Here is an 18,753-nt window from a genome sequence, read left to right on the forward strand (position 1 = left end):
CCATCATGTCCTCATCATGTACTCGTCATGTCCCCATCATGTCCCCATCATGTCCTCATCGTGTCCTCGTCGTGTCCCCATCGTGTCCTCATCATGTCCTCATCGTGTCCTCGCCGTGTCCTCGTCGTGTCCCCATCGTGTCCTCATCGTGTCCTCGTCATGTCCTCATCATGTCCCCATCAAGTCCTCATCATGTCCTCATCGTGTCCCCATCGTGTCCCCATCATGTCCTCATCGTGTCCTCATCATGTCCTCATCATGTCCCCATCGTGTCCTCATCATGTCCTCATAATGTCCCCATCATGTCCTCATAATGTCCCCATTGTGTCCTCATCATGTCCTCATAATGTCCTCATCATATCCTCATCATGTCCTCATCATGTCCTCATCGTGTCCCCATCATGTCCTCATCATGTCCTCATCGTGTCCCCATCGTGTCCTCATCATGTCCCCATCATATCCTCATCATGTCCTCATCATGTCCCCATCATGTCCTCATCATGTCCCCATCATGTCCTCATCATGTCCTCATCATGTCCTCGTCATATCCCCATCAAGTCCTCATCATGTCCTCATCATATCCCCATCATGTCCTCGTCATGTCCCCATCATGTCCCCATCATGTCCTCATCGTGTCCTCGTCGTGTCCCCATCGTGTCCTCATCATGTCCCCATCATGTCCTCGTCGTGTCCTCGTCGTGTCCCCATCGTGTCCTCATCATGTCCTCGTCATGTCCTCATCGTGTCCTCATCATGTCCCCATCATGTCCCAATCATGTCCTCATCATGTCCTCGTCATGTCCCCATCAAGTCCTCATCAAAAGTTCAAAAGTTTGGAGTCACGTAGAAATGTCCTTATTTTTCAAAGCACTGTTTTTTCAATGAAGATAACATTAAATGAATCATAACTCTCTACATAGTTAATGTGTTAATGACTATTCTCTGGTGTGTAATGAAGTCTCTACAGAGGTGTGTAGAGGCCCATCTCCAGTGGTCTAATGGTACATTGTGTTATCGCCTTAGAAGACTAGCGGAGGGGTATAAAACCCTTTAAACCCTTTTTATGTGAGCGCAGCGGAAAACAGTTATGCTGGTGAGAGAAGCTCTAAAACTGGCCTTCCTTTGAGAGACAAGTTTGAATTAATTTATTAATATTTACAATAAAAATCATTATTTCTAACCTCGTCAATGTCTTGACTAGATTTTATATTCATTTGATAAATAAAAGTGAGTTTTCATGGAAAACAGCAAATTGTTTGGGTGACCCCACACTTTTGAACGGTCGTGTATATCCTAACACATTATAATCCATTCATGTATCCATTAAATGAGATGAATTCCTCCGGTTCCGAGTGTGTGGATGTATTACCTGTGAGACGAGCAGCTGACAGGAGTTGAGCTCCTTCTCGTTGTCCTCCATCCGGCTGATGTTCTCCGTCAGGTTGACTTCCAGCTGTTTGCTGCGGTTCACCAGAGATTTGACCTCAGATTTCATTTTACTGATGTAGAGGCGGGCTGTGGTGAACTCGTCCTCCATTACTCCACTCGTCTCCGTCATCTGGAGAGAAAGTTTGACCCCAAATCAGGTAAAAGCGTATGAAAAACCAACAATTACTAAACATGCACTTAAATATTATTTATATTTTCCTTTATTTTGCCATTTTACAAAATAGAAGCTGATGTCCTTCACACGGTTAGTAGTGAGGAGACAACTCCACACAGACGGACATGTACAATGTATTTGAGGCGTGACATTTGAAGAGCAGAGAAAGGTTCTGGCCGTACAGCTCTGAGGTCGGTGGTACCGAGGACGCTGCCGATGTCGCTGAGGTCTCTGAGCAGCAGGCTGAGGATCTCCGTGGACCTCTTCTTGTGATGAGAACTGACCTCGTTCAGGGAGAACAGCTCCTTCTGAACCGCCTCCAGAGTCACCTGGAGCACAGGAACACAGGTGGTGGAGGTGGTGCCTCATGCAGTGGCCCAGTCAGAAGCTCTGCAGCCGCAAAGACATCGAGAAACTACAACGAGCTCAGAACCAGCTGCCAGATGTAATCAGACAAACCAGTTGCCATACACAACAGACAGAACCACACGCAGAGTGCAGCTCAGATCACTTGATACCCAAGATCAAACCTCCTCAAATGTGTTATTATGGAGGTAAACATCTGTTATTTAGACCTCAGACCAGGTGATGAACTCCATGCTTCAGAATCCTGATCCAGAAGTTATGGATGATAAGAGTGTGTGGTCGGTTCTGATAACATACATCCTCGTCTCTGACTGTTTGACATAATATTTGGTCTTTTCTGTGGATCACGGGAAGAGTTACGGCCACTCAGGCGTCAGTAAATAAACTATCATAAGGAACCTCAACATCCTGCCATTCTAACATCCCTGCTGTCCTACTATCTTAACCCCTTAACCCATCCTACCATACCACCAATCAACCATCTGAACACCCTACTGTCCTAGAGTCCTATCACATAAGACTCTACCCTTACATCTGAATGCCCTACTGTCCTAACACTCTCACTCCCTACCTTCCTACCCTAACAACTGGACACACGACTGTCCTAACACTCTCACTCCCTACCTTCCTACCCTAACATCTGAACGCCCTACTCTCCTGACCCTTACTTCTTCTCGTCCACTCACAGTTTTGTGCGCCAGCTCCTCGTTCAGCTGACTGTTGGTGCTGTTCTTGGTCTCCACTTCTTGGCTCTTGTGGTCGTAGTTGACGGCGAGCTCCTCCAGCGCCTGCAGCACCTCCTTTACTTCCTCTTTGGCCGAGTCCCCTTCCCTGTGCAGCCGTGACAGCTCCTCCTGCACACGCTCATAGTCCTGACGGCTGGACACCAGCAGCTGGGAGAACCGATCACATGTACATGGAGAGTTGAGGCTCTGTGGAGATGTGTAGAGCAGGAGGGCGACGGCTCCGTGGGACTCACCTCGTCCTGGTCAACCAGCTGCTGCTTCAGTTCCTCTGCAGTCTGACTGTGATGGTTGATCTCCTCATCCTAAAACACCAGGCAGATGATTATTATTCACAGACTTACATTGAAGAAAAGTGTCCAAGGTGTTAGTAGTTCAGGTTAGATTCACCACGTAGTCCATGTGGTGATACAGGTAAGACTGCCTCTATAGATAGGACGGGTAGGACTCGCCTCGTCGTCTAGCTGGTGGTACAGGTAAGACTACTAAAACTAACTTCCTCACTAGATTACGCAACTTCCTCCCTAGTTTATGCAACTTCCTCACTATATTACGCAATTTCCTCACTAGATTACGCAACTTCCTAACTAGACTACACAACTTCCTCACTATATTACGCAACTTCCTCACTAGATTACGCAACTTCCTTCCTAGTTTATGCAATTTCCTCACTATATTACACAATTTCCTCACAATATTACACAATTTCCTCACTAGATTACACAACTTCCTCACTATATTACGCAACTTCCTCACTATATTACGCAACTTCCTTACGAGATTCCGTAACTTCCTCACTATATTACGCAATTTTTTCACTCGATTACGCAACATCCTCACTATATTACGCAACTTCCTCACTATATTACGCAACTTCCTCACTATATTATGCAATTTCCTCACTATACTACGCAACTTGCTTACGAGATTATGTAACTTCCTCACAATATTACACAATTTCCTCACTATATTACGCAACTTCCTCACTATATTACGCCATTTCCTCACTATATTATGCAACTTCCTTACGAGATTACGTAACTTCCTCACTATATTACGCAACTTCCTCACTATATTACTCAATTTCCTCACTATATTACGCAACTTCCTTACGAGATTACGTAACTTCCTCACTAGATTACGCAATGTTCTCACTCGATTACGCAACATCCTCACTATATTACGCAACTTCCTCACTATACTACGCAACTTCCTTACGAGATTATGTAACTTCCTCACAATATTACACAATTTCCTCACTATATTACGCAACTTCCTCACTATATTACGCAATTTCCTCACTATATTACGCAACTTCCTTACGAGATTACGTAACTTCCTCACTATATTACGCAACTTCCTCACTATATTACGCAATTTCCTCACTATATTACGCAACTTCCTTACGAGATTACGTAACTTCCTCACTATATTACGCAACTTCCTCACTATATTACGCAACTTCCTCACTATATTACGCAACTTCCTTACGAGATTACGCAATTTCCTCACTAGATTACGCACTTTTCTCACTCGATTACGCAACATCCTCAGTATATTACGCAACTTCCTCCCTAGATCACGCAACTAGAAGACTGCATTCGTAGTCCATCTGATAGGACGGCAGGACTCACCTTGTCGTCCAGCTGGTGGTACAGGTCGGTGATCAGAGTCTCGTACTGCGTCTTCTGTTCATCGGGCAGCGGGAGCGCCGGCGGCGCCGGGCTGTCCGTCGCCGCCGGCGCCTCGCTGCTGCTTTTCTTGTTCCTGCTGCTCAGCTGCTCGTCCACAGGTACAGACTCACCTGGAGGAGAAGGAGGGAGTCCAATCAGAGCTCAGCGTGTAAATGCAAACACACCTCCCATCTTCGAGACCCGGGTCGTGATGGGACCCCTGTTGGCGGGTTGAACCCCTCCTCATCCTCCTCTTCCTCCTGCTTTGGCCCATTAAACTCAGGCGAGCTCCCGTCGGGAGAAGAGGACTTCTACCTTTCCTCCAGCGCCTCAGCTCGTTCTCCTGCTTCTGTATCGTGACGCTCAGGCTCCTGTTCTTCTCCTTCTCCTTCTCGTACTTCTTCTTCCACTCCTCGGCAGTCAGCTCCAGGTTCACAGACACCGTGTTCTTGATGGTCTTCGCTCTGAAAACACAAAGACAAGGTACCGGGCGGGAGATGGAGGGTCAGAGGTGAGAGAAGGTGGAGGTGAAGGCTGATTCATAAAGGAACTTGAAGTCTGTATTCCCATGGCAACTATACCATGATTACACATTATTTAAAGGGCTATTTAGGTAGGTACACTCATAATTAGAATTCTAATAATTCTCTGGAGGTTAAGTCTCCGGGGTGAAAGATGTTAGAACATCTGAAGGCGACAGGAGGGTTCACTCTGTCTCCGGTGCACTGAAGACCTCGGGAGAGGACCACGAACTGCATTTAGATTCCATTAATAAAGTAAAAATAAATTCCATACGTGGCTTGTTTACAACCACAGGTCAAAATTAAGAAATGTCTGGAAAAACCAGGAGAGGTCAGGAGGGATCAGGGGAGATCAAGAGAGATCAGTGGAAATCAGGAGAGATCAGGGGAGATCAGAGATGAGTAGACCAGGAGAGATCAGGAGAGATCAGAGATGAGTAGACCAGGAGAGATCAGGAGAGATCAGAGATGAGTAGACCAGGAGAGATCAGAGATGAGTAGATCAGGAGAGATCAGGAGAGATCAGAGATGAGTAGATCAGGAGAGATCAGGAGAGATCAGAGATGAGTAGATCAGGAGAGATCAGGAGAGACCAGAGATGAGTAGACCAGGAGAGATCAGGAGAGACCAGGAGAGATCAGAGATGAGTAGATCAGGAGAGATCAGAGATGAGTAGACCAGGAGAGATCAGAGATGAGTAGACCAGGAGAGATCAGGAGAGACCAGAGATGAGTAGATCAGGAGAGATCAGGAGAGACCAGAGATGAGTAGACCAGGAGATCAGGAGAGACCAGGAGAGATCAGAGATGAGTAGACCAGGAGAGATCAGCAGAGACCAGAGATGAGTAGATCAGGAGAGATCAGGAGAGACCAGAGATGAGTAGACCAGGAGAGATCAGAGATGAGTAGATCAGGAGAGATCAGAGATGAGTAGACCAGGAGAGATCAGAGATGAGTAGACCAGGAGAGATCAGGAGAGACCAGAGATGAGTAGATCAGGAGAGATCAGGAGAGACCAGAGATGAGTAGACCAGGAGATCAGGAGAGACCAGGAGAGATCAGAGATGAGTAGACCAGGAGAGATCAGCAGAGACCAGAGATGAGTAGATCAGGAGAGATCAGGAGAGATCAGAGATGAGTAGATCAGGAGATCAGGAGAGATCAGAGATGAGTAGATCAGGAGAGATCAGAGATGAGTAGATCAGGAGATCAGGAGAGACCAGAGATGAGTAGACCAGGAGAGATCAGCAGAGACCAGAGATGAGTAGATCAGGAGAGATCAGGAGAGATCAGAGATGAGTAGATCAGGAGATCAGGAGAGATCAGAGATGAGTAGATCAGGAGAGATCAGAGATGAGTAGATCAGGAGATCAGGAGAGACCAGAGATGAGTAGACCAGGAGAGATCAGCAGAGACCAGAGATGAGTAGATCAGGAGAGATCAGGAGAGATCAGAGATGAGTAGATCAGGAGAGATCAGAGATGAGTAGATCAGGAGATCAGGAGAGACCAGAGATGAGTAGACCAGGAGAGATCAGCAGAGACCAGAGATGAGTAGATCAGGAGAGATCAGGAGAGATCAGAGATGAGTAGATCAGGAGAGATCAGAGATGAGTAGACCAGGAGAGATCAGGAGAGATCAGGAGAGATCAGAGATGAGTAGACCAGGAGAGATCAGGGTTCATAGTGAGCGTATCCCTGGACGAGACCCCCCAGGTACCTCTGTCCGAACATGAGGGTGGACTTGGTTTCCGCCTCGTTGTACACGGACGGGGAGCAGCAGATGATGATGGTGGTCCGACAGTTCCCCCCCAGGGAGTCCTGCAGGATCCGAGTCATCTTGCTGTCTCGGTACGGGACGTGTGTCTTCTGTGAACGACGACACGGGAAATCACGTCTTCAGTGATGACGTTTCGGGGGGGTTTTCTGAGAGGTTCATACGTCTGCTCGGACTCACGGTTCCTTCGCTCAGCGCGGCGATGACGTTCCCCAGGGCGGAGAGGGACTTGTTGATGTTCTTGGCTTCGTCCAACACGGCGCCTTCGGCTCCAGTTTTACTCACCTGGACGGAAGCATTACGGATCGTTTTAGTACGGAGTGTGAGGGATCAGGACGTGAGTCGGGGGGAGCAGCGGGACCTTCTCGCTGCCCGCCAGGTCCACCAGGTACAGCTTCCCCGACAGCTTCAGCTCCGTCTCCATGTTCTCCTGCTTGATGTTGATGAGGAAGATGCTGTGGCTGCGAGAGCTGTGCTCGTTCATGTCTGTGGGCGGAGCCAGAAGAAAAGACGTAAACCACTTCAGGAAATACACGACAGGAAGTTTAAAGCTTCTCCGGATTGTCTGCAAAGGGAAGACGTCATGACTGGATTATGGAATTTCCTCACTAGATTACGCAACTTCCTCACTATATTACGCAACTTCCTCACTATATTACGCAATTTCTTCACTAGATTGACTAAACTTTTTTTTGTAAGTAGTAGTAGTAGTAATACTTGTAGTAGTAGTAGGTAGTAGTAGCACTCATAGTAGCAGTAGTAGTACTAGTAGTGGTATTCATAGTAGTATTAGTACTCATAGTACTAGTAGTAGTACTAGTCATACTCACTGGTCACGGCCACGTGGCGGTTGGCTTTTCCCTCGTCGATGACGTCCATCACTTCATCAGGACTGGAAACAAACCGCTCCGTGCAGCCCTGACAGGAAGTGCACAAAGTACTGAGGTCCTGATACTGCAGTATACGCACAGTGCTGTCGTACTATGCAGTACTACTGTAGTACTATGTAGTACAGAGTATTACCTTCACATAGGGAACCTTGTTCTTGTCCTCGTGGACCGACAGGTTGGTCTTGGACACTGAAACGTTAATCAGTCGGAATGTGAAGCTCATCAATCAATAATGTTTGTGTTTAATTAATAAAGATAATAAATAGTATCATCACCGTCCAGAAGGTCTCGGATCTTATCCAAATAGATTTCAAAATAAGAGACCTGCAGGAAAAAAGAGACGTTTCATTATATAGAAATATATATATATATATATAATGATGATATTACATGATGTTTATGATTTCTTATTATTGTCTACATGTTTTATACCACCTGTCATGACACTAATGAGATTCTCAACAACGGTAAAATTTGTGAAAATTAAAAACGATGTTTCACGTGTTTTTTTTCTTACAAAAATTCAAATTGAAAAAGCCAAATTATATTTTCTCTAAATATTTCAAACAGAGTTTAATAATCTCTAATATTAATAGTAACAGTACTCTTATATGTTGCATGGTGTTCATACCAGCAGCTGCTGAACATATGGAGAGCCGGCAGGTCAGTGAACGCATCACCGGCTCCTCACGCCGAGCCTCTACAGGACGTCTGGTCCCAGATCAGATTTTACTTTTTAGGTACAAATTGTGACGTAAATAAACTAAAAAAGTGCATGAAATAATGTGTTTGAAATATTTAGTTGATGAACAAAATTCCTTTAATTAAAATAACATAGTATCGCCATTATATATATATATAATTATATATACACTTATATATAATTATATATATATATATAAATATAATTATATGATTTAAATGTCACTTATTGAAAACGCACGTTGATATTTACTTATTGATCATATTGCTTTCAGGTTACTTCAGGACGAATATATACGTGCTTTAAAAGAATCGTGTTTGAGGTTTTGTGGTATAAATGATGATGTCATCAGCGTACGATGACATCATCACCTTGATGTGGAACTCCAGGTCCTCGTCCATGGAGTAGATGTGGTCGAAGATGTCTCTGGAGATCCGGGGGATGATCCCCATCTGACGAGGGTCGTGAAGACTCCCCTGGAACATGTTTATGATTATTAGTATTTACATAAGAAACAGCATGTTATATATTATATATTAATATAGACTCACCTCTATATTAAAGCATGTTATTATTATATATTAATATAGACTCACCTCTACTGTATATTAAAACATGTTATTATTATATATTAATATAGACACACCTCTATATTAAAACATATTATTATTATATATTAATATAGACTCACCTCTATATTAAAACATATTATTATAATATATTAATATAGACTCACCTATATATTAAAACATATTATTATTATATATTAATATAGACTGACCTCTATTAAAACATATTATGATTATATATTAATATAGACCGAACGATATATTAAAACATGTTATTATTATATATTAATATAGACTGACCTCTATTAAAACATATTATTATTATATATTAATATACTCACCTATATATTAAAACATGTTATTATTATATATTAATATAGACTCACCTCTATATTAAAACATATTATTATTATATATTAATATAGACTCACCTATATATTAAAACATATTATTATTATATATTAATATAGACTGACCTCTATTCAAACATATTATTATAATATATTAATATAGACTCACCTATATATTAAAACATGTTATTATTATATATTAATATAGACTCACCTCTATATTAAAACATGTTATTATTATATATTAATAGACTCACCTCCATGGTGTGAGTCTTTCCTGATGACGTCTGACCGTAAGCAAAGATGGTCCCGTTATATCCTCCCAGCACATCTGAAACACGCACACCACATAAATATAAATATACATATATATACACGTATATATATATATATATTATATATATTATTGTATAATTAAGTAGACACAAGGGTGATGACCTTTGACGATCTGCCGGGCGCAGGTGTCGTAGACCTGGCCCTGCTCGGCGTTGGGGGGGAGGACTCTGTCGAACACGTACGGCTTCCCCTGAAACACGAGGAGCACCGTGAAGAGTCAACATGATGATGTCATCGTGTTAACGTCAGCTCTTCATCTTCATCACAGAGGTTTTCTTTTTGAAGGGAATCATCACGTCAAGAAAATACACATGAAACTCGACTCTGCTGAGGGAACCAGAGCCTCGTCTCACAGAACCGGATCTATCAGGACCTGATCCATCAGGACCGGATCCATCAGGACCCGATCCTTCAAGACCTGATCCATCAGGACCGGATCCTTCAGGACCCGATCCATCAGGACCCGATCCTACAGGACCGGATCCATCAAGACCCGATCCTTCAAGACCTGATCCTTCAGGACCTGATCCATCAGGACCGGATCCATCAGGACCCGATCCTACAGGACCTGATCCTTCAGGACCTGATCCATCAGGAACCGAACCATCAGGACCGGATCCTACAGGACCTACACTAGACTACCACATATATATATATATAGGAGGATATATATATGAATATATATATATATATGTGTGTGTATATATGTGTGTGTATATATATATACAGATATATATATACACACACATACACATATATATATACACCTGTATATATATACATATATATATACACCTGTATATATATATATACACACACATACACATATATATATGTGTGTATATATGTGTGTATATATATATACACACACATACACACATATATGTATATAGGATATCGAGGATATATACATATATGCACACATTTACAGATATACACGTATATACACATACATATATACATATGCACATATTTATATATACATTCATATTTATTTCTATTTTACAGGTTTAGTAATCGATTTCATTCATGAAGACAAAATAAAAACCTTGTGTGTGTCTTTTGTGTGTATTGTTGTGTCTATCGTTGTGTCTAGTGTGTGTGCGTCTATTGTTGTGTCTAGTGTGTGTGTATTTTGTGCGTGTGTGTGTCTGTGTTGTGTGTCGTGTGTCTTTATTATTGTGTCTATTGTCTGTCGCGGCAGACAGGCGGAGGGCGTGTACCCGGAGCGCACGTCATAAAGGAGATGAGGATGAAGATGATGGAGATGGAGATGCAGATGAAGATGCAGACTCACCGCCACCACCACCGTGTCCTCTCCGTTAAACTTGGGGATGTACTTGTCCGCGCGGCTGCGCTCCGACTGGTTGAGCGGCCTGAAGCGGCACATCACCTTCACGCCGCACTCCGCCGCGTCGCCCATCGCACCGGGCACCGCGAGCAGCAGACAGGCAACCGGGAGGAACCGGAAACAACCGGGAGGAACGCGGACAATGTGCGGGCGTCAGGCCGGGATAAGTGCTCCTCCGCCGGGCAGAAAACAGACCGAGAGCCGCCGGTGCAGATGGAGCGTCGCGGTGTTTACCGGCTGCTCTTCAGGATGCTGACCGACTGAACACGCCTCCTCACCGGCCACCCTGGACCACTGAGCCGCAGGGCATTCTGGGACATGGAGTCCTCTGTGGATTCATTCATACACACGTTTCTATATTTTATTTATATATATATATACATATAATATATAAAACATATTCTATATGTAATATATATAATATACATAACATAATATATATTTAGAATATATATTCTATATAGTATACATACACAACTATATATACATGCGTGTAAAATAAGTATTCCATGTCTCAGGGTCTCCATGGAAACGCTTTCACCTCCAACTCACCGCCATGATCAAACGTTTTCTTAGAAGGAGAAAAGGGGGCGGGGCAGTGTGCCGACTGCTCATGAAGAAGCATTCTGATTGGCTACCACAACATTCATCTCTCCTCAGGCTTCTCCTCCCGATGTGAGAATCATTTTATATTTACATTTATTTACAAATAAAAATGTAAATAAACAAAGTGTGTCTCTTTTTTATTTACTTAACAGAGTGAGCGAATGTGTGAACCGTCACGCACACACACGCAGGCACGCACACACACACGCAGGCGCGCGCGCACACACACACACACACACACACACTTCTTCACATGATTCAGACCACAGGAACCTCGTCACTCGACTAGTTTAAAAATATAAAACCCGTTGTTGCCGTGCAGAGCGTCTCATGTTGGTGTTTTAATGCTCAAGGATCAGGAGCCATGGACACGATTAAAAAACATTAAAAAAATATCAACTTTCATCTTTAAATCATTCTCCCTCTGGGGGAGGGGACTAAAACCAAGACTCACGTTCTGGAATACAAAATGTAAACATGAGAAATAAATACGACTCTTCACGGACCAATCAGAGCACAGATACAGACTCATCACGGACCAATCAGAGCACAGATACAGATCCCAGGCCTCCTGAGTCTCATGATGATCTGCTTTACAAACCAAACGGATGAAATAACAAAACTATTTCACAAAGACATTTACAAACTGTACAATAATAATAATAATAATAATAATAATAACAATAACAACAACAATCATTAAGTAAAATGTTCTGATTCTGACACCACTTCTTTTGGTGGAGGTCAGGGAGTGTCACATTCACCGGTCACTGAGGAGGGTGATGGAGGAAGAGGAGGAGGGGAGGAGCAGGGAGTGATGGAAGGGAGAGGAGGAGTCGGAGGAAGGGCTGATGGAGGAGGAGGAGGAGGAGGAGCAGCAGGTGAGGGGTCATGTGACCTCCATGGGCAGGGTGGTCTCTGTCAGGCCGTTCACAGGTCGCTCCGACTCATGAGCGTCTCTGGAGGAGAAAACCAAGATGACATCACTTCCTCTCTTCCAGGTGTGTGTGGTACAGGTGTGTGTGGTGAAGGTGTGTGTTTGTGGTACAGGTGTGTGTGTGTGTGGTACAGGTGTATGTGGTGAAGGTGTGTGTGGTACAGGTGTGTGTGGTGAAGGTGTGTGTGTGTGGTACAGGTGTGTGTGGTGAAGGTGTGTGTGTGTGGTACAGGTGTGTGTGGTGAAGGTGTGTGTGGTGAAGATGTGTGTGTGTGGTACAGGTGTGTGTGGTGAAGGTGTGTGTGTGTGGTACAGGTGTGTGTGGTGAAGGTGTGTGTGTGTGGTACAGGTGTGTGTGGTGAAGGTGTGTGTGGTGAAGATGTGTGTGGTACAGGTGTGTGTGGTGAAGGTGTGTGTGTGTGTGTGTGTGTGGTACAGGTGTGCGTGTGCGTGTACCTGGCGGTGGAGGCTTTGGGCGCCCGGTCGAGGCCGGCGAGCTTTAAGGCAGACGTCGGGGTCACGGAGAGTCGAGCCGAGTGTTGGGAGACAGATCCCAGTTGGTTCCTCTGGTTAGGCAGAGAGAGGGGGGAGGAAGAGGAGGAGGAGGAGGAAGAGGAGGAGGAAGAGGAGGAGGAGGGTGACCCCCGAGCTGAAAGCCCCAACCGGCTGAGAGACGACGAGGAAGAGTACGGAGTCCTGGAGGGACCTGAGGAAGAGTTCATCATCATCATCATCATCAAAGACGTACTGAAGGGTCTGACCCACATGACCCGTCCTCACCTGGAGGATGGAGGACTCCGTTGGCCTTGTAGGGTTTGTTCTCACTGTTGATGTGGCCACGAGGAGGCGCAGAAGGAGGCGCAGGAGGAGGAGCGCTGATCACAGCCGAGGCTGCAAACTGAGCGCTGGCCGAGTCCAGAGTCTTTGAACTGGACTCACTGGACTAGAGAGACCAGAACCAGAACAAGGTGAGACCCAGAGGGCAGACTACTATATATATATAAAAATATATATACACACAAATATACATTTATATATGTATTTATATATATATATATGTGTGTGTGTGTATATATATGTGTGTATATATATATATATGTGTGTGTATATATATATATATGTGTGTGTATATATATATATATGTGTGTGTATATACAGGACTGTCTCAGAAAATTAGAATATTGTGATAAAGTTCTTTATTTTCTGTAATGCAATTAAAAAAACAAAAATGTCATGCATTCTGGATTCATTACAAATCAACTGAAATATTGCAAGCCTTTTATTCTTATAATATTGCTGATTATGGCTTACAGCTTAAGAAAACTCTAAAATCCTATCTCATAAAATTTTAATATTTCCTCAGACCAAGTAAAAAAAAGATTTATAACAGCTGAGTGTTTGTCAAGGCTCAGGAAACCCTTGCAGGTGTTTCGAGTTAATTAGACAATTCAAGTGATTTGTTTAATACCCTACTAGTATACTTTTTCATGATATTCTAATATTTAGAGATAGGATATTTGAGTTTTCTTAAGCTGTAAGTCATAATCAGCAATAAATCAGAATAAAAGGCTTGCAATATTTCAGTTGATTTGTAATGAATCCAGAATGCATGACATTTTTGTTTATTTAATTGCATTACAGAAAATAAAGAACTTCATCACAATATTCTAATTTTCTGAGACAGTCCTGTATATATGTGTATATTAGGGCTGTCAATCGATTAAAAAAAATTAACTAATTAATCGCACATTTTGAAATTGCGATTAATTACAAACTTTTAATCGCGATTAATCGCAATTGAAAGTTTGTTCCTTCTTTTTAAAGACAAAACTTCACACAGAGCTGTGTTTTCAAAGAGGCTCCTACCTATAAAGTGCCAGTGAGGTATTTAATATCGTGGATGACAAATTGTTTCTTAAGTGAAACATCAGATTAGTAAAAAAAAAATATATAGAGACCCCATTGGTCCTGTCATCTTTAACACTGAACAGCAGAACCAGTGGCCTTGGTAACTGACTGACATTCACATATGTCACGTGACCCTCTGGAGGCTGAGGGCATTTTCTCCATTTTGCAAAAAAAAGTAAATTCACCTTTTAAAGACTTTTGCATATGACACATACCCACGTGTTATACATCAAACATTCCAGAACAATCTCAGCTCTATATATTGAGGCACATTGTCTTCGCGCCGTGTTCTCTGGTTCTCTGACTGACAGGCTGCTAATGAGCCTTACATGTGTGGTGGGAGGTCCTTTGTGATTTACTGAGTGATCATTGGTTGTTTTTTTTGCAAAATGTTGACAGACAAACGGATTGACCAATCACGGTGAAGGTTTCGTGTGCTGAGTTCTTTCCGCACCGCGTCCCCCGACACGTCGCCCCTCCGTTCCTCTGTGTATCAGAGGGGGAAACGGGAGGAAGGAGGAGCAGGAGGAAACCCGACTGATTCATCCACGAGTTAAACTGATTTATGATCCTTATTTTCGCGGAGAAATAATTGTTTTCTTAATTAATAATTGTGACTTCCACGAACATCGATGTTGGACGTTGTATGATAATCTATAGTTCCTCCATTCTGACACCAAGTCAGTGGGCCCTATAATAATAGTAATATTGTATATAATATGGTCATTCATGAACCAACTTCCTTTTTTTTTTGGCGTGAACAAGTCTTCAAGTCTTGTGCTCTGCTGAGCCTCGAGTCTGTTCCTCGAGTCTGTTCCTCGAGTCTGTTCCTCGAGTCTGTTCCACGAGTCTGTTCCTCGAGTCTGTTCCTCGAGTCTGTTCCACGAGTCTGTTCCTCGAGTCTGTTCCACGAGTCTGTTCCTCGAGTCTGTTCCTCGAGTCTGTTCATCGAGTCTGTTCCTTGAGTCTGTTCCTGGAGTCTGTTCCTCGAGTCTGTTCCACGAGTCTGTTCCTCGAGTCTGTTCCATGAGTCTGTTCCTCGAGTCTGTTCCTCGAGTCTGTTCCTCGAGTCTGAGTCTGTTCCATGAGTCTGTTCCTCGAGTCTGTTCCTCGAGTCTGTTCCTCGAGTCTGTTCTGCCTCTACCTGGTTGTCATGATCTTCTAATCCAGGGGTGTCAAACTCATTTTCACCGAGGGCCACATCCGCCTCATGGCGGCCCTCAAAGGGCCGGTTGTCACTAACACGGTATAATTCTAACTACTCCAGAACATATTGTTAAATAACTGTCTTTGCATTTGTTTGTTTATTTAGGTGTACTTATATAAATGTATAACTATATATGCAAATGTATTTAATGTTATAAAATACATCTATTTAATTTCATTATATTTATTTTAACCCACATTACTTTATCAAAGATCAAACAAACATTATTACATTAACTTTGTTAAAAGCTTTGTCACAGTTGAGACAGGTGGTTCTCCACTGGTCTGGGTAGTGGTTCTCCACTGGTCTGGGTAGTGGTTCTCCACTGGTCTGGGTAGTGGTTCTCCACTGGTCTGGGCAGTGGTTCTCCACTGTCTGGGCAGTGGTTCTCCATGGTCTGGTAGTGGTTCTCTACTGGTCTGGGTAGTGGTTCTCCACTGGTCTGGGTAGTGGTTCTCTACTGGTCTGGGTAGTGGTTCTCCACTGGTCTTGGTAGTGGTTCTCTACTGGTCTGGGTAGTGGTTCTCCACTGGTCTGGGGCAGTGGTTCTCTACTGGTCTGGGCAGTGGCTCTGTCACTGGTCTGGATATGCTAGAGGTTCATGTCATTTATGTTAGCTTTCTCTCATTCCAGGCTTCCTGATTGTTTTCACCTGTCATCACACCTGTCTCCTATGCTCATCAGTGTCAGCCCCGCCCCTGATTGGTCCCACCTGTGTCTTGTTACCATGTGCTTAAATTCCCTGTCTCCCAGTGTTCCTTGTCAGTTCGTCTGGTCTTTTGCCATGATCAGGTCGGGTTATGTTGTGCTCTTGAAAGTTTTGATCCCTCACTCGTGGCGCTTTCATTTTGTTCACTGCAGAACCGAAAAATAAAGTACTTTACACTGCCTCCCGGGTTGCAATTGGGTCCTACTTCTAAGTGTCTGAGTTCGTAACAGAACGAACTGACCCATTATGGACCCAGCCGACCCAAGAACGCTTCACGCCGCTCTGTCGGTACAGTGACGATTTTTCATCCACGAGGAAAACTGGACAAAGTCAGCCGGAAATACAAGAGCTGAGAGGGCGCAGGCGGGTTCAGGAAGAATTATCTACACAGATGCAACAACTGGTTGCCCAAATGAATAATTTTTCACTCATCAACAGACTGCTCCTCCGGTGACGTCATCCACAGCTGAGTGCCTGTCAATACTCCAGCTGACGACCCAGGTCAGGCTGTTTCCTCCCGTTCTGGCTGGCTCTTCCGGAGAGATTGCGGAGACTCTTCAATTGCAGAGCCTTTCTGGTACAGTGTGATCTGCATTTCAACACAACCCAGCAGCTTTTTATCTGAGCATGGTAAAGTGGCGTTTATTGTGTCGATTTAACGGGAAGAGCTGCAGCCTGGGCTACTGCAGAATGGTCTAGAGACACCGAACTATGTTACTCATTGGCCGATTTCATAGAGACTATGAGGCGCATTTTGACCACTCATCGCCTGCTACGGAGGCCAGCAGAAGACTGTTTCCAATACGTCAGCTCAACCGTCAGGTTGATTATGCCATCGAGTTTTGTTAAAGCAACAGCGGACAGCGGATGGAATGTTCCGGCTCTTAAGTAGCGCCTTCATGACAGGACTTTGGGAACCGATAAAGGACCAGCTGGCCCCACTGGAGACACCTCGGGATCTGGAATCCTCATCGCTGTGCCATCGGATCGATAACCGCCTTCGAAAGAGAGAGGAGCGTGCAACCGAGATGTTATTCAGCTTCCAGAATTACTCGAATTCGGCGCGCCAGCGGAGGATTTCCAGCTCATGTTGCGGACCATCAGAGGACTACACTCGAATGACTCCGGGAACCCATGCAGCTTGGAAAAACCAGGCTTTCTCTGGAGAGAGGCAGCGCCGTCTCACGGGAGGTTGCTGTTTCTACTGCGGCCAGCGAATCATCAACTGCTTCATGCCCGGAAAAGATCGTGCTCACCAGTCAAAGGAGGCGCTGGTGAGCAAGTTTCCGCAGACTTCCCTCCTCGACCTGTTACTCAGGTAGACATTTGTATTAACAATCAGACCTTTGACCAGGGTGTGTTAATAGACTCGAGGGCTGGCGAAAGCCTTATAGACTGGGGCCTAGTCAAACAGCTAAAAATAAAACTGTCCCATATCTCATCCTGTTAGTGCCAGTGCCTTAGACGGCCGCTTGTTGTTCACAGTTACCCATTGCACTGAGCCCATACGGATTACTATAAATAAGGACCATACCGAGAGCATGCAATTTCATATTTTTGAGTCGACTCAGCTTTCCCCGATTATTTTGGGGTTTCCTTGGCTGAAGATCCACAATCCTCACATAGACTGGCCTTCAGGGAAAGTTAAGGAATGGAGAGGATTGTAAGGGCAGGTGTAAACTTTCGCATCCTGTTAATCCACCAACAGACTCTAGTAGGATCATTATAGATCACCTGACTATCCTGATCTACACAAGGTACCTTCCTGTTACCATGATTTAAAAAGTGTTTAACAAGTCTAAAGCCTTGTCGCTACCTCCTCACAGATTTTGACTGTCCCATTGATCTCTTACCGGAGCCCCCATTCCCAAGGGGACTTTACTGATTTCGAGACCTGAGAACAGCAATGGATGAATACATCTCCTCTTCACTCCAAATCAGGGATTATCCGTCCTTCATCGTCTCCAGCCGGATGGATTCTTTGTGGGGAAAGAAAGGCGGGTCTCTGAGACCTTGCATAGACTACAGTCCACTACATGACATTACGGTGTAGCACCGCTATCCTCTGCCTCTCATGTCATCTGCTTTTGAACTGCTTCGAGCGGCCAAGATATTCACCAAGATTGGATTTAAGAAATGACATATCACTTGGTTAGAATAAAAACAAGGGGATGAGTGGAAGACTGGATTCAACACTCAGGATAGTCACTATGAGTACTTCCTAATGCCTTGTGGCCTGTGCCATGCACCTGTTTTTCAAGCTTTTGTGAATGAGGTTTTGCGGGAATTCTTGAATATTTCAGTGTTTGTGTATCTGGATGACATGCTGATTTTTCTCCTGAGCAGCTAAATCTCATGTTAACCATGTCCGCCAAGTTTTGCAGAAACTACTGGATAATCAGCTATATGTCAAGGCAGAGAAGTGCGAGTTCCACACAGAAGAGGTGTCTTTCTTAGGATACATAGTCTCACCTAATCATATCCAAATGGATCCTGAAAGTCAGT

General features: G+C 44.1%; 2 protein-coding genes across 5 annotated transcripts in view; both read right to left on the minus strand.

Moving 5' to 3' along the window:
- LOC130202989 (kinesin heavy chain-like) overlaps nt 1-11,316 on the minus strand; it is a 28,698-nt gene extending 17,382 nt beyond the window's left edge. Inside the window, exons 1-16 of the mRNA XM_056428890.1 lie at nt 10,828-11,316; nt 9,633-9,720; nt 9,452-9,525; nt 8,647-8,751; nt 7,848-7,896; nt 7,706-7,761; nt 7,513-7,600; nt 7,044-7,168; nt 6,863-6,967; nt 6,626-6,774; nt 4,701-4,849; nt 4,347-4,516; nt 2,949-3,017; nt 2,656-2,862; nt 1,786-1,932; nt 1,370-1,558 (exon numbers count right to left, since the gene is read on the minus strand). Coding sequence (XP_056284865.1) covers nt 1,370-1,558; nt 1,786-1,932; nt 2,656-2,862; nt 2,949-3,017; nt 4,347-4,516; nt 4,701-4,849; nt 6,626-6,774; nt 6,863-6,967; nt 7,044-7,168; nt 7,513-7,600; nt 7,706-7,761; nt 7,848-7,896; nt 8,647-8,751; nt 9,452-9,525; nt 9,633-9,720; nt 10,828-10,953 — 1,896 coding nt within the window. The 5' untranslated portion in view covers nt 10,954-11,316. The remainder of the gene's footprint in view (nt 1-1,369; nt 1,559-1,785; nt 1,933-2,655; nt 2,863-2,948; nt 3,018-4,346; nt 4,517-4,700; nt 4,850-6,625; nt 6,775-6,862; nt 6,968-7,043; nt 7,169-7,512; nt 7,601-7,705; nt 7,762-7,847; nt 7,897-8,646; nt 8,752-9,451; nt 9,526-9,632; nt 9,721-10,827) is intronic.
- Nucleotides 11,317-11,607: 291 nt separating this feature from the next.
- epc2 (enhancer of polycomb homolog 2 (Drosophila)) overlaps nt 11,608-18,753 on the minus strand; it is a 42,138-nt gene continuing 34,992 nt past the window's right edge. For all 4 annotated transcript variants that reach the window (XM_056435280.1, XM_056435271.1, XM_056435263.1 and 1 more), the window contains exons 12-14: nt 13,205-13,367; nt 12,881-13,130; nt 11,608-12,446 (exon numbers count right to left, since the gene is read on the minus strand). In XM_056435280.1, coding sequence (XP_056291255.1) covers nt 12,377-12,446; nt 12,881-13,130; nt 13,205-13,367 — 483 coding nt within the window. In that variant the 3' untranslated portion in view covers nt 11,608-12,376. The remainder of the gene's footprint in view (nt 12,447-12,880; nt 13,131-13,204; nt 13,368-18,753) is intronic.

Source organism: Pseudoliparis swirei, chromosome 2 (assembly GCF_029220125.1).
Source record: "Pseudoliparis swirei isolate HS2019 ecotype Mariana Trench chromosome 2, NWPU_hadal_v1, whole genome shotgun sequence".
Lineage (NCBI taxonomy): Eukaryota > Metazoa > Chordata > Actinopteri > Perciformes > Liparidae > Pseudoliparis > Pseudoliparis swirei.